The following is a 15,500-nucleotide window of genomic DNA, read 5'->3' as shown; positions in this document are numbered from 1 at the left end:
CTGTACCATGGAGTAAACTACAACCTCTCCCCATCTCTTTTCGCCTCTGTCTGTTCTTTCTGTCCCCCCCCCCCAATCCTCAGTGTGTTCTGAACGTTGTAGGAGGTCAGGTCAGCAGTGGGTCAGTTGGCTGGTATGTGTAGTAGATACAGTATAGACAGGGTCTGTTAGTGAGGTAGGGTCAGCAGTGGGTCAGTTGGCTGGTATGTGTAGTAGATACAGTACAGACAGGGTCTGTTAGTGAGGTAGGGTCAGCAGTGGGTCAGTTGGCTGGTATGTGTAGTAGATACAGTATAGACAGGGTCTGTTAGTGAGGTAGGGTCAGCAGTGGGTCAGTTGGCTGGTATGTGTAGTAGATATAGACAGGGTCTGTTAGTGAGGTAGGGTCAGCAGTGGGTCAGTTGGCTGGTATGTGTAGTAGATACAGTATAGACAGGGTCTGTTAGTGAGGTAGGGTCAGCAGTGGGTCAGTTGGCTGGTATGTGTAGTAGATACAGTATAGACAGGGTCTGTTAGTGAGGTAGGGTCAGCAGTGGGTCAGTTGGCTGGTATGTGTAGTAGATACAGTACAGACAGGGTCTGTTAGTGAGGTAGGGTCAGCAGTGGATCAGTTACCTGGTATGTGTAGTAGATACAGTACAGACAGGGTCTGTTAGTGAGGTAGGGTCAGCAGTGGGTCAGTTGGCTGGTATGTGTAGTAGATACAGTATAGACAGGGTCTGTTAGTGAGGTAGGGTCAGCAGTGGGTCAGTTGGCTGGTATGTGTAGTAGATACAGTACAGACAGGGTCTGTTAGTGAGGTAGGGTCAGCAGTGGGTCAGTTGGCTGGTATGTGTAGTAGATACAGTACAGACAGGGTCTGTTAGTGAGGTAGGGTCAGCAGTGGGTCAGTTGGCTGGTATGTGTAGTATAGACAGGCTCTGTTAGTGAGGTAGGGTCAGCAGTGGGTCAGTTGGCTGGTATGTGTAGTAGATACAGTATAGACAGGGTCTGTTAGTGAGGTAGGGTCAGCAGTGGGTCAGTTGGCTGGTATGTGTAGTAGATACAGTACAGACAGGGTCTGTTAGTGAGGTAGGGTCAGCAGTGGATCAGTTGGCTGGTATGTGTAGTAGATACAGTACAGACAGGGTCTGTTAGTGAGGTAGGGTCAGCAGTGGGTCAGTTGGCTGGTATGTGTAGTAGATACAGTACAGACAGGGTCTGTTAGTGAGGTAGGGTCAGCAGTGGATCAGTTGGCTGGTATGTGTAGTAGATATAGTGTAGACAGGGTCTGGGCCGTCTCGTGCTGCTGCTCAATAGACCATTTCTCTCTCACCACTGCTCATCTGGTTTGTGTTGAGAAGAGGGGCATCAATATATGTTCCTGATCTGTGTGTTTATGCTTTCTCTTGTGTGTGTGTGTGTGTGTGTGTGTGTGTGTGTGTGAGAGTGTGTGAGAGTGTGTGAGAGTGTGTGAGAGAGTGAGTGGCATTGCCTGCTTAGCCTAGACCATACATTGCCTGCTTAGCCTAGACCATACATTGCCTGCCCTAAGGTGGATTATCTCGTCACCCAACGCCTGTACCCACCCCCTCTCTCGCTGCTCAAATGTCACCTTACATCTTCATCTGACCCCTCCCCCCCTGGGGCGATCAGCCCTCCAATACCAGCCAGCTCACCTCCCTTTACACTGACTTTGATGTGCTGGGCCAACCTTTATTTCAGCTAGGTTATATGCTTTCAGCTAGGTTTATAGCAGTGTGCAGCATAATTACATGGATGGATGGATGGATGGATGGATGGATGGATGGATGACCATCCGTTAGATCAACCCAGTTTGTTGTGAGATATCTTGTTACCATGATGATGATGTAAAGTGATTTCACCATTCTGTCACTCATCTGGGCAGCTCCACCTCTTGCGGGAGATATGTTGCCAGGGAATCGTTGAGAAGGATGACTGCGGGAAAGAGTGCGATTTGCTTCTGGTTTTACTGGATGGATGTAGAAGAACAGAGGAGAGGGTTTCAGTGATGTTTAGAGAGACTGTGTTGAATGGCCTACTAGCTAATAGTGTGATCTGTCTTCCTCTGGTCTGTTTAAGGAGTGGGGAGGTTGTCTGTATGCCTACTGCGCTCTAGTCAGTTGGAGAGAGGCCAGCACATCTGGCCGTGGTTAGGGGCTTTATGGAGTGTCTGGAGCTGCCTGCTCAGTGATAACCTCTTGCTTCAGGTAACCTCGCCAGGGCCACAGTAAGACCAGGGGCCTCGGGGCCCCTCAGTCATTCAGCTCCTGCCCTGGCTGCTGTTTCCGGACAGGGCCCATGTAGTTCAGCTCCAGCAGGTTGGGATTGGAGGATTGGGCTTGAGGTGAGGTGATTGTTTGTTGTGTGGTAGTGGAGAGGGTTTTGGACTGATATGGGAGAGGGGACTGGCTGGAGCAATGGGGGCCCTCCTAAAGCCTTGTCTCACACTGATTGGTTGAGGGATCATCCTCCACTTCCTCTCTCTAGCCTACATTCTTTCCTGCTTTATTTGGTAGGCCACCCCTCCTCCCCATGACCTGAATCTGAGGCATGAGAAATCAGTGAGCACAAAAATACATTCACGTCACAAGTAGTGAATTGGCCTACATATCCAACAATGTTACGGTGATTCCTCTTCATTTACTGGATAAAACCGTCATTTCTTCTAAAGATTGTCACCTAAGCGTCATGCTTAAGGATTCCGTTCTCTGAGCTCACAGAGGAGTGGGGGGCCGCAGGGGGTGAAAACTGAACCTCTCCAATGCACCTGTGACATTTCACCTCGACCAAAGGCTTGTGTGTCTCGACGGGGACCCGAGTAATAAGTAATGGCACTGATGTTTTTATGGAGAGTGGCCCCGGGATCAAAGTTGAGAGGATTATAAGTCCAGAGAGTAAAGGCATGACGGCTTTTGTCTCATCCGTAGCTGGAGAGAATAAGCTGCTTGGCTTTTGTCATTAACCCCGCATATTTTCAATTGATTGTGGAATGTTCATTCAAAGTAGTCTAGATGCAGATGGTCCAGAGACGGTCGTGTGTGTGTGTGTGTGTGTGTGCATTTGTACGCGTCTTGTTCAGATTCACAGCTGCTTCTATCATCAAAAACAATACTGCTTTAGGCGTTATCATACACACTGCAGCCCCACAGTAGTGGAAATCCCAATTTTGGTTTCTATCCGGATAATTATTAGCAGCTTTTATCTGTTTTGAGGGGTTTGAGACTGAGGGAGGGTGAGAGACTATTTCTGTTTATGTAAGGAGTGAATGGTGCTGAGAGAGAACTGTGGGAATGTTTGTTCAGCACAGAGATCGTAGCCCCAGTCCATGTCTGTCTGTTTGGATGCTAGTGATTGTTCTGTATCTATGCTAGGCTTAACCAGCCACGTGACGCTACACAGTGGACTGAATCAAAGTGATGATGGTTGTCTATGGAAACAACTCTTATGGTTGATCACCTGTAGATTATAGGCCACTATGTACATGGCTAAGATGGGATTTACTGTAAGAAGGCATGTTTTGCAAGTTCAAGTGGCGCGTACACACACACACACACTTATTAACCCTAACCCAGCTGATCAGTGTATTACTGTTACCCTCGTGATGACTGACCTGCTGTCTTCTCCTTTTCTCTTCGTCTCTACAGGGGAGACATGTCAAAACTGGACAGCTGGCCGCCATCAAGGTCATGGACGTCACAGAGGTAAAGAAGTTCACTCGTTGCAACACCCTGTGTGTGTGTTCAAGGAGGATGTTACATGGCCAGGTCTATTGGTGAAACAATGTAGTCCGAAGCTGAGCTGAGATGACCTTTCACATTTCAAACTGCCATCTCTGCCTGTTTATTTGTCAACCAGGTCTTTCAGATCATCTGACCATTGTCTTATTTGGGCCTCAGCTTAAAGGATAAATGGCCTCACGTCAGGTGGTTTTGCGGGGTTATTACATTGAGATTGACGCAAAGGGCCTTACCCAGGGTTGTTGAAAGTGTCTTAGCCTAATCAAAAATAGAATGAATATACATTTTTATTTCTGTGAGGGAAAAAAATACCTTTTAATTGGGAGAAATGCAAGCTCTTGATGTATTTTAGCCTTCGATACACACTATATATACACTATGTATACAAAAGTATGTGGACACAGTGGATTCGGCTTTTTCAGTGTATAAAATCGAGCACACAGCCATGCAATCTCCATAGACAAAAATTGGCAGTAGATTGGCCATACTGAAGACAGTGACTTTCAACGTGGCACCTTCATAGGATGCCACCTTTCCAACAAGTCAGTTTGTGAACTTTCTGCCCTGCTAGAGCTGCCCCGGTCAACTGTAAATGCTGTTAATACAAGCTCACAGTACGGGAGTGCTGAAGTGCATAGCACGTAAAAATCGTCTGTTCTCGCTTTCAACACTCACTACCTAGTTCCAAACTGCCTCTGGAAGCAACATCAGCACAAGAACTGTTCGTCGGGAGCTTAATGAAATGTGTTTCCATGGCCGAGCAGCCGCACACAAGCTTAAGATCATGATGTGCAATGCCAAGCGTCGGCTGGAGTGGTGTAAAGCTCTCTGGAGTGATGAATCACGCTTCACCGTCTTGCATTCCGACGGACGAATCCGCCAAACCCAGATGCAAGGAGAATGCTACCTGCCCCAATGCATAGTGCTAACTGTAAAGTTTGGTGGAGGAGGAATTATGGTCTGGGCCTGCTTATCATGGTTTGGTTAGGTTCTTTAGTTCCAGTGAAGGGAAACCTTAACACTACAGCATACAATGACATTCCTGACAATTCTGTGCTTCCAACTTTGTGGCACCAGTTTGGGGGAGGCCCTTTCCTGTTTCAGCATGACAATGCCACCGTGCACAAAGCGAGGTCCATTCAGAAATAGTATGTCGATTGGTGTGGAAGAACTTGACTGGCCTGCACAGAGCCCTGACCTCAACCCCATCGAACACCTTTGGGAGGAATTGGAACGCCGAATGCGAGCCAGGCCTGATCGCCCAACATCAGTGCCCAACCTCAGTAATGCTCTTGTGGCTGACTGGAAGCAAGTCCCCGCAGTAATGTTCCAACATCTAGTGGAAAGCCTTCCCAGAACCATTGAGGCTGTTATAGCAGCAAAGAGGGGACCTACTTCATATTAACGCCCATGATTTTGGAATGAGATGGTCTTGTAATGTAGTTAGCCAACATGGAAATTCTTTTGAGGTCCTGTCTACATTTCAGGAAGAACTTTGACTTCTCCGTAATCAGCCGCTCGTAAATCTCAGTATAATAAGCAGAGATCATTACAGCTAAAGCCAGCAGGATGTTTTATGGCTAAATTACGTCATTTTGAGGCAGGCAGGCAGGAGGGCAGCCCTTTGCTCTTTCTGTGGCATTCTGCTTTTATCTACTGAAATAGGACCTCCCAGTGAATATGGAACTAGCTGGACCACCCACACACACACACACACCCTAATGAGACCCCCCCCCTCCCCATCCCAAGGGACTTGTGGTTAGTTTTATGATATAGCCTTTGCAGTATAGGCCGACCTTGTGGCCCATGTTGTTTAACATAACGTTTACTCTTAAACATTGCCTAAGTCAAATTCTCTATTCCGTGTCATACCAATGTGGTCATTCTGGTTCTAGACCAGTTTCTGTTCTTATGCCCTGACTTGCCCCCTGCCTGCCACTCCCTGCTGACTGTGATGAGTAAGGCTCTGATGATGTGTTACCTAACCGTTTCCTGCCATGGGTGTCATAGGGCATGTCTCACCTGGTTTCCACTAGTTACCCCAGCCACAAAACCAAAATGGTCTATCGTTAAAATTCATGAAAACAAAAATGAGTTTTTTAAATCTTAATTTAAGGTTAGCTTTGTGGTTAAGGTTAGGCTTCAAAATTAAGAAGAGAAATTGTAGAAATAGGTGGTTTATAACCTTGTCTGTGGTAACTAGTGATGACCCACTCCACCGCCCGGTTACGTGGTCATACACCTGGCCTGATAAAGCCTCTAGTCTATGATATGAGGGATAGATGGAGAGATTTCACCACTATATGCTATGAATGACTCTGTTGCTTCACCCTGCCAGGTAGAAGAGCGTCTGTTATCGCAACAACAGCTCTCTGTTGTCCTAGCAAACTGTTACTGTTGCTGAGAGAGGGAGAGGTGGGCATGGCAGTCCTGGGCTGTGCTATTAGCCTGCTCTGCTCTCCCGCTAGGCTACCTGCCGGGGCGGCAGCTAGCCTAGTGGTTAGAGCGTTGGACGAGTAACCGAAAGGTTGCAAAATCGAATCCCCAAGCTGACGAGGTAAAAATCTGTCGTTCTGCCCCAGAACAAGGCAGTTAACCTACTGTTCCTAGGCCGTCATTGAAGATAAGAATTTGTTCTTAACTGACTTGCCTAGTTAAATAAAGGTAAAATAAAATATGCCTGGCCATGCTGTGTATTGTTTTAACCTTTGACCTACATGGGGCTGCGTTAACCTTTTTGAATGATAATGGCAATGATAATTGAATGATCGTTTCTGTCTAAATAGAAAATGACATACCCAAAAGTGAATCCCCCCGCGTTTTTGTCCCAGTGATTGTGAGGAATGCTCAGCCAGCCGCCTGTTCACAAACAGCTGCAGGAAACATGGGAAAGAGGGAGGGCTAGAGGGGGAGCAAATGAGAGGGAGAGCAGCAGTAAGGCTGCCTGCACAGCCAACAGACAGCCTCTACCTGCTGGCACTGGAAGGGTCTGGTGGAAGAGAACGGTGTGCCTACGTGCATCTTTAAACACACCGCCGCCGTACCAGTAACTGCATCGCTCTTCACTAATGTCCCCATCGTTCAGACTCCTCCTTTCCACCAGGGCTTTCTGTAAGACAAGGGCTTTACCACTCGCTGTGTCAGTTTCTGTCACTGTTAATCATTGTCAAGTTGTTGCAACGGAAGAGATTAAGCTAATGGTGGGGGTGACCTTTTGTTGTCTTCCTCACGGTTTTCATGTGAGGTGGAGGAGGGAGGATGTTTCTGTGTGGGTCTTGGATGGGTTGTGTTGTATGGGTCTTGGATGGGTTGTGTTGTATGGGTCTTGGATGGGTTGTGTTGTGTGGGTCTTGGATGGGTTGTGTTGTGTGGGTCTTGGATGGGTTGTGTTGTGTGGGTCTTGGATGTGTAAAACCTCAGTGATTTGAGGGGTTGTGTGAGTATACGGAGATATATTCTTCTGCTGAAAAGCCGGATTTTTAAAATGCTTATCTCTCCTGTGATTGGAAATAAATGTGTAGACATGGGCTCCGATGGAATTCCAGTTGTTGGGGATTTGATATATACATGTACAGTCGTATTAGGGATGTGACAAATGAATGAAATCTTAGCGTTTAAATAAAATAAAAATCAGTTTTCTGTAAAAAGGCAATTAACTTGGAATTGTACGCTTCTGCCAGCAACGGTTTGGCTGTCACGGTTAGTCCCTTTCAGATGGTTAAGCATTGCACCTGTACCTCAATTCCACCTTGCAAAGTTTGCATTTCCTTCTCATTTAACTTCTCAAAGTATTGCCATACAGGGCTTAGCTGCTGTCGCTTGCCTTTCTCTGCCATTTATCCTACCGTTAACGACGATGACGTAATGTTGGATAGCCGACTCCAAAATAATTGATTCCTTGACACCTTGCAAGTCGACTCCCATGTCAAGATTGACTCCTAAGATTCAGTATTTTTAGAATTGAGGAGACTGATTAGTTGCCGTAATTCTGAGAAGACGAACACTCGCATCTTTCATAGTGAGGGATGGCGAGAGAGGAGCGGTGCACAGTATAGGCAGGTCAGCCACCAGACAGACAGTCAGAACCGTGCACTAGGTCTATCTATCAGTATAGGCAGGTCAGCCACCAGACAGACAGAACCGTGCACTAGGTCTATCTATCAGTATAGGCAGGTCAGCCACCAGACAGACAGAACCGTGCACTAGGTCTATCTGTCAGTATAGGCAGGTCAGCCACCAGACAGTCAGTCAGAACCGTGCACTAGGTCTATCTATCAGTATAGGCAGGTCAGCCACAGACAGTCAGAACCGTGCCCTAGGTCTATCTATCAGTATAGGCAGGTCAGCCACCAGACAGTCAGAACCGTGCACTAGGTCTATCTATCAGTATAGGCAGGTCAGCCACCAGACAGTCAGGACCGTGCACTAGGCCTATCTATCGGCAATCAAAAGCAGAGTCTCACAATGGAATGTGGTACACACTCGCATCATTAGCGAAGAGAAAGAGCAGGCGAGCCAGGGAGAGGGTGGAGGGGCCGGCAGAACCGGGCTCATATGTCTTGGTAATCTGTCTCTCGCAATGTCTTGTCTTCCTTGATTTGCAAATTCACCAAAGTAGCCTAAAGTTCGTCTCTGCCCCTCTGGTTTTAGTTAAATTACACAACTTTCCCCAGACTTTTATAGCCTGTCGACTAGTTATGCTACAACACGGAAAATGATATATAACTGTACTGTGATTTTGAGTTTTGTGGAAGGAAAATGTTTGTTTGGGATTTTTTTTAATGTTAAGGATCTCAATTTAGTTTAAACGTTTTAATGTTTAAATGTTCACCCCCCCTAAGTCTTAGAGATGGGTTACACACACACACACACAATGAGATACACACACATCATTAATACCCAAACAAAGAAGTCGTTAGAGCAGTGTGTGTGTGTACTGCGTAGCCAAGATGTCACAATGTTTAGGTGCCGTGGATGAATGAGAGTTTAATTCCCCCCTACAAAGGCACTTATCAACCCCCGCGAGACTTGACCTTTGTGGAATGTAGGAAATGATTGACTATTATTCATCTGCAACCATCCACACACGATAGTGATTTTCCTATGAGGTCCTCCTCCCCCTTCTCTCTTTATCTAATGACTTATGGTGCCTGTGTGCCTGTAGGATGAGGAGGAGGAGATCAAACTGGAGATCAATATGCTGAAGAAGTACTCCCATCACAGAAACATTGCCACATACTACGGTGCTTTTATCAAGAAGAGTCCCCCGGGGCACGATGACCAACTGTGGGTGAGTATCTAGCCTGCGCGTTTCCCAATGGCAGAACAATCAGAACTGGTATATCTGCAGCAGCATGAATCAGAGCAATGTCCCTAAGTCTTCTACTGTTTTGACTGTCATTTAGCCTTAGAAGTGCTTATGTATTCATCTGTGTGTGTGTGTGTGTGTGTGTTTCCTGTAGCTGGTGATGGAGTTCTGTGGGGCGGGCTCCATCACAGACCTGGTGAAGAACACTAAAGGAAACCAGCTCAAGGAGGACTGGATCGCCTACATCTCCAGAGAAATCCTCCGGGTGAGCCTGTCCTCCGGCCCCCTCCATCCCCTCTTCCCTTTTACCTTCTATCTTCAGTCTCCTTGTTCATTGTGTAATAATATGTAAATATAAAGGTGACAAGTTTTTACCCTCCGCTACTTCAATGCTCAGCTCTGGTCTTAGACATGTGGTCTCACCTCTACACACCTCCCTCTCCTCCTCTTCTTCTTCAGGGACTGGCCCACCTGCACGCCCACCACGTCATCCACCGTGACATCAAGGGACAGAACGTCCTGCTCACAGAGAACGCCGAGGTCAAGCTTGGTGGGTGACAATCTGTTTTGTCCGTTACGGACAACAACCCTGTTTGGTCTAACCCCTGGAATTCCAAAATCACGGCCATTTTAGCCAGTCACCTAGTCTAGATGTTTACTGCAATGCAGTTGTATATAACTAGTTTCAACTTCTGATTGGTTGTCTTGCAGTGGACTTTGGCGTGAGCGCCCAGTTAGACCGGACGGTGGGGAGGAGGAACACGTTCATCGGGACTCCCTATTGGATGGCGCCGGAGGTCATCGCCTGTGACGAGAACCCTGAGGCCACCTACGACTACAGAGTAAGACCCTCTCCCTCTTCCACACAGTACTCCGACGTTTTAGCCCTGATTTGAACCTGCCACTTATGTCCTCCTTGACATCTGCAGCTACTGGTAACTTTAGCTTCTGCTACGATGTGGAGTAGAATGCAAGAGTCTGCTTGGTGGAGTATGTTGCCCATCAGTGTCTGATGTAGTGAGTGTGTTGCTATCTCTGATGCCTCTCTCACTGTGTGTCTCTCAGAGTGACTTGTGGTCAACTGGAATCACGGCCATTGAAATGGCCGAAGGAGCTCCTCGTAAGTACCTGCCTTCCCCAGGTCACACCTCTATCGTCTCTTTTAGATGGCAGATCTATTGGTTCCTTCTGCCCTTTGCTTTTCTCCCTGTCGTGTTTAGACTGATCCCCTCTGGTGTGTGTGTGTGTGTGTGTGTGTTCACTTTTAGCGCTGTGCGACATGCATCCGATGCGAGCACTCTTCCTCATCCCAAGGAACCCTCCCCCGCGACTCAAGTCCAAGAAGTGGTAAGTTACCAAGATTCTGTCAGCTGGGGTTAGAGGTCTCCTCTCTCGCTCTCCTCCCTCCTCCTCCTCTCTGAACAGCTGTGACACATGGGAGGAAGGCCTGTTGGCTCACGGCGAGGCTCCTCAGCCCTCGTTCAGGGGGAAAACTCAACCCTCTGAGACTTTCCGCTGGCACCGGTGCATTTCCGATTATGACCGCTTTTCTTCTGAGACGGGTTTTTCCCAGAATATTCATTGTATATAAGTTATGAAAGGCTCACTGGGTTTCTGTCTAAATGGATAAAACAGGATCTTTCTATTTCAGACTTGTAGCTTCTCAGGCTCTTTTGACGGTTAGTTTAGTTTCAGTCTGTCATTTGTTGTCTTGTCAGTGGGTTGTAGAAGATGGATTTATTTTATGTCAGACAAAAAAGGCGCTCAGCCACGTATTACCACCAGTAATCATGTAGCCTATCTCATTAGCGGCATCTGTCTTGACCCCTGTTTCTCTCTCCCGCCCCCACACCCACCTTCCTCTTTCAGGTCTAAGAAGTTTTGCAGCTTCATCGAGGGCTCCCTGGTGAAGAACTACAACCAGCGGCCCCCCACCGAGCAGCTGCTCAAGCACCCCTTCATCAGGGACCAGCCCAACGAGAGGCAGGTCCGCATCCAGCTCAAAGACCACATTGACCGCACCAAGAAGAAGAGGGGAGAGAAAGGTGAGTCTGCCTCTCCCTGTGTAATCACACAGTCTTAAAGTAATACTGTGAATATGATGATAATGCCCTATTCGTGCAAGAACTGTTTGAAAAGACCGGCAGAAATGTCTGCCTGTTTTGGTGGGATGGAGCTTTTGCCTACCTGGTGAAATCACCAGGTGGTGAATTAGTTAATAGGCCAATGAGAGAGTTCCAAACCTCTCTGCCAAGAACAGCACATTTTCCCCACTCAGACCACTCCCAGATACCTCTAGCAAAATTCTTGCTTGAGAATTTTCTCTTTGATAAGAAGCTATTTTTGTGTCTTTTCGACCATTATAATTGAAAACAATCACTGTGAGGTACTTAATTGTTACCCAGAAATGATTTGATGATATTGAGATAAAAAGGTCTGCATTGGACCTTCGTGTGCTTTACGTTTACACTGAATAGCCCATGTTTCTACACCTTGTCACACTATCCACGTCTTGTTCTTCAGATGAGACTGAATACGAGTACAGCGGGAGTGAGGAGGAAGAGGAGGATGCTGGAGAGCAAGAGGGAGAGCCTAGGTAATGTCTTAGTGTTACGAGTTGATGTACACAGTTCATTTTGCAATTCGCAATATAGCGGGATACCTCTGCTCACCTGCCACCAGCGTAGCAAACACCTACCTGGAATCGCTAAACAACTCCACCCATCTGACACAGAAACAAACTCACTGTTCCCTTGAACTACATCATGAACTAACTCACTGTTCCCTTGAACTACATCATGAACTAACTCACTGTTCCCTTGAACTACATCATGAACTAACTCACTGTTCCCTTGAACCACATCATGAACTAACTCACTAAATCACTATTCCTTCGTATTCGCTGGTCCACCCTGCAGCTCCATAGTGAACATGCCGGGGGAGTCGACGCTGCGTAAGGACTTCATCCGGCTGCAGCAGGAGAACAAGGAGCGCTCGGAGGCGCTGCGCCGACAGCAGCTCCTGCAGGAGCAGCAGCTCCGTGAGCAGGAGGAGTACAAGCGCCAACTACTGGCCGAGAGGCAGAAACGCATCGAGCAACAGAAGGAGCAGAGGAGGCGACTGGAGGAGGTAGAGTTAATAAACATTGATTCATTGATTTTTAAAGTGAAGCTTGTATGTAGAATTTAGGGTGCGAGTATAGTGCGAGGTGCTGCATGCTCTGAATAACTCGATTGGCTAGTTCTGCTGTCTGTGAAGAAATGGGTGGGGTGTAGGTTGATCCTGCAGCCACGATTGGACAGAGCGAAACTGTGATCACCCCAAAGAGGGTCGAACTTGGATAGCCCACAATGACGCAGCCCATGCTGTCACAGAAGACTGCCATTACAAGGATAAAAGGTGTCCTATATTTTTAGATCTATAGACAGCTGCTCCTCGCTTGATCAATTCACCAAAGCCTGTATTTGACTTCCCATCCTCTCTTGTTTTCCTCAAACCATTCAGATCACTGCTACTATGGAAAGTCATTGCCATAGTAGCAGTGACATCTCATAATATCTTTGAACAGGGAATCCCAACTAGAATTTCAGCTCTCCCTGTGTGTCGTATCCCTGAGGTTCTCTCTCTGTTGCCCCCTCCTGGTGCCTCACAGCAACAGCGACGCGAGCGCGAGATGAGGAGGCAGCAGGAGCGTGAGCAGCGCCGCCGCGAGCAGGAGGAGAAGAGGCGCATGGAGGAGATGGAACGGCGGCGGAAAGAGGATGATGAGCGCCGGAGGGCGGAGGAGGAGAAGAGGAGGAGCGACCGTGAGCAGGTAGGTCGTTAAATGACAAGAAGCACGATAATTGGCCGACATGCTGGGCCGTTTTGTCACTTCCTGTATTTCATCCAATCATGGAGGCTGTTGTTTGATTGACAGGAGTACATTCGTCGGCAGCTGGAGGAGGAGCAGAGGCACCTGGAGATCCTGCAGCAGCAGCTGCTCCATGAACAGGCCATGCTCCTGGTAAGAAACTTGCATCCTACCACTCTTACTCTCCCGGGGCGCGTTCAGGAGGGCGCAACGTTACAGAACGTTCAGAAATTGGTTACGTAGAACACCCATGAGTCTTTGTCAAGTAGAACAGGGAATGGTGTCTGGAGCTGTATTCTATTACATTTGTATTGACAATGTTGTAAATGTTGTACCCCACTGAGAAAGCCCCTGTTTTCAGGACTGGATCGCACATTTAGGAGCGAGCTCTTTTCTAGAACATAGGTGGTAATCAAGGCAAGGTGTTCTGGGTATATTGTATGAATAATGGTTGATGTTAGCTGTTGTGTAGATTTGTCGTTCGGAAATACCCTACAGGAAGATGGAGTTCCTATGTTTCTCTGCCGGTGTGGCTGGTTACATTTACATCCTGAGGAAATGAGTTGAGAGAGATAGATGGATAGATATATATATATGATATAGATATATAGATATAAAGTCACCTTTTTATGTTTCTTTATTGCTTAGCATTCACCATTCTGTCTTGCTTCCCATAAATTGAACCATTCATCACTATTCACCCAATCCTCAACTTTGGTCCAATTACTCGCTGGAGAAGGTTGTAACATTTATTTGTGGGTAATGAAATGAAAGAATCTGCATTTTAAGGAAGACTTTATTTAACATGTTTGTAGGCTTGAATTTATCATCTTTTAAAGAACTACGCTGAATCAGTCTTCAAGTGCTTCATTTAATACAATTCACCCCCCAAAGGTAGCATTAGCCTATACATGCCATTAGCCACTTTCCCCCATGTCTAATGTGCCTCAACTCAGCCGCGCACTCTGCATCAGGAGTTCAAATGGCGGGAGCTGGAGGAGCAGCGGAAGGCAGAGCGTCTCCACAAGCGGCTGCAGCAGGAGCAGGCCTATCTGCTGTCCCTCCAGCACGACAACAAACCACCGCAGCAGACACAGCCGCCGCAGCCCTGCCAAAAGACTAAAGACCCCAAGGGAATGTCCCCCGACAGTACTAGCAAAGCCCCTCAGACAACGTCCCCGGGCCCCGTTGGCGATAGAGCCCCAGCTCCACAACCCCACTTCCTCAATAATTCTAATGCTATTGCTTCACGGAGAACGTCCTGCGATAACACTAGGTCCCCACAAGCCCATTTCCTGGACAACGTTACTGCTAACGCCCCACGGAGAATGTCCTCGGATACCACAAAGTCCCCACAAACCACGTCCCGGGATAATACGACCAAGGCCCCTCAGAAACCGTCCCCAAACAGTGTTGATAAAGACTCAGAAAAGACCCCCTCTGACCATAGCGATGCCCTAGCCACCCAGTCCACAGACGTTACTAAACCCTCACAGACCGGGGTCCTAGACGGCCCCAAGTCCCCACAGACAGACCGCTCGGAGCCTAGCGGCGCTCTCGGTGATCCTCGGCCAATCAGAGAGGTGAACCCCCCCCCAACACGACATCACTTCCTTCTCCTGCTGCCTGCTGCTACTTCTGTTCTAGCTGCCTGCCCGCCTCTCCACACAGCGTGTTCTGTTAGTCCTGGTGGTGTGAGTTGGAGCTACGGTTTTCTTTTTTTCTTTCAGTTATCGTCTTCAAATTGTGTTTCATACCTCACACAGTCCAATGTAGCACTGCGTTTAATGTATGCGACACAAAATAGCCTAAGTCAAAATAGACTGTAACGTTACCGTACTAGGATAACAACGTTGTCTGTTTCTGTTTCGGTGGCGCTGTGCAAAATGATTAGTCTGTAGACTACTCAGCCAACCATTTTGTTTGACTTTGTGGCTAAGAGGAGAGGACAGTCAGAGAAAAGAAAGCCAGTCGCTCACAACCACCGCCTCTCTAAAACTGTACTGCTTCACTTCTGCCTCGAGTCTTTGCTTGACTATCTGATGCTTCTCTACTAAAACATCTGAGGATGACGTGTCTGAATCTTGAGAGGACTGAGCAAGGAAGAGACTAAGTATAGACTGAAGCGCTGCAAGCTGCATCTCTGTCAACATCATTTAGGACCAAGTGGTTTGATTACGCAGAACACCGTACACTTTCTTTTGCCATTAGTCAGCTATAATGAATTTAATGGAAAATGCATCTATTTTTCTTTCATATGCATTCACAGTTGAGTTGCCATACCTGAATGTAACACATTTAAATCATCGGGCTTGTATTGATATAGCCTTAGGCAGTAAAGTAAGGCGGTGATGAGTCGACGCTGTCAGTACTTCACATATTCTTGTGAACTACCAGTTGTATTGCTGTCTCTGCTGCAGTGGCGAAAAGCATATGAAGTAGTCAGGTCTTCCTGCTCTTGTCTTCCTCTCACATACCTACTAAATAAGCGTGAAGGTTTGCAAAGCGGCTGTGCCTTGTACTGCTCAGGTAAGTGACTGGAGAGGGGGTCATGCATGTGGTCAGCTCAGGCCCACGCTAACGTATGTGTGCTGCCGGG

The 15,500-nt window shown here is 47.5% G+C and overlaps 1 protein-coding gene across 19 annotated transcripts in view; it reads left to right on the top strand.

Moving 5' to 3' along the window:
- LOC106575325 (mitogen-activated protein kinase kinase kinase kinase 4) overlaps positions 1 to 15,500 on the top strand; it is a 51,750-nt gene that overhangs the window by 20,870 nt on the left and 15,380 nt on the right. For 7 of the 19 annotated variants that reach the window (XM_045698916.1, XM_045698917.1, XM_045698914.1 and 4 more), the window contains exons 3-15: positions 3,648 to 3,704; positions 8,905 to 9,030; positions 9,203 to 9,313; positions 9,508 to 9,598; positions 9,760 to 9,890; positions 10,114 to 10,168; positions 10,317 to 10,395; positions 10,918 to 11,093; positions 11,572 to 11,644; positions 11,967 to 12,177; positions 12,617 to 12,862; positions 12,968 to 13,054; positions 13,858 to 14,484. In XM_045698916.1, coding sequence (XP_045554872.1) covers positions 3,648 to 3,704; positions 8,905 to 9,030; positions 9,203 to 9,313; positions 9,508 to 9,598; positions 9,760 to 9,890; positions 10,114 to 10,168; positions 10,317 to 10,395; positions 10,918 to 11,093; positions 11,572 to 11,644; positions 11,967 to 12,177; positions 12,617 to 12,862; positions 12,968 to 13,054; positions 13,858 to 14,484 — 2,070 coding nt within the window. The remainder of the gene's footprint in view (positions 1 to 3,647; positions 3,705 to 8,904; positions 9,031 to 9,202; positions 9,314 to 9,507; positions 9,599 to 9,759; positions 9,891 to 10,113; positions 10,169 to 10,316; positions 10,396 to 10,917; positions 11,094 to 11,571; positions 11,645 to 11,966; positions 12,178 to 12,616; positions 12,863 to 12,967; positions 13,055 to 13,857; positions 14,485 to 15,500) is intronic. The other 12 variants (XM_014151803.2, XM_045698925.1, XM_045698927.1 and 9 more) reach the window with 5 other exon arrangements.

This window comes from Salmo salar, chromosome ssa17 (assembly GCF_905237065.1).
Source record: "Salmo salar chromosome ssa17, Ssal_v3.1, whole genome shotgun sequence".
Classification (NCBI taxonomy): Eukaryota; Metazoa; Chordata; class Actinopteri; order Salmoniformes; family Salmonidae; genus Salmo; species Salmo salar.
Note: the sequence above shows the minus strand (reverse complement) of the source record. Positions and strands in the feature narration are given on the sequence as shown.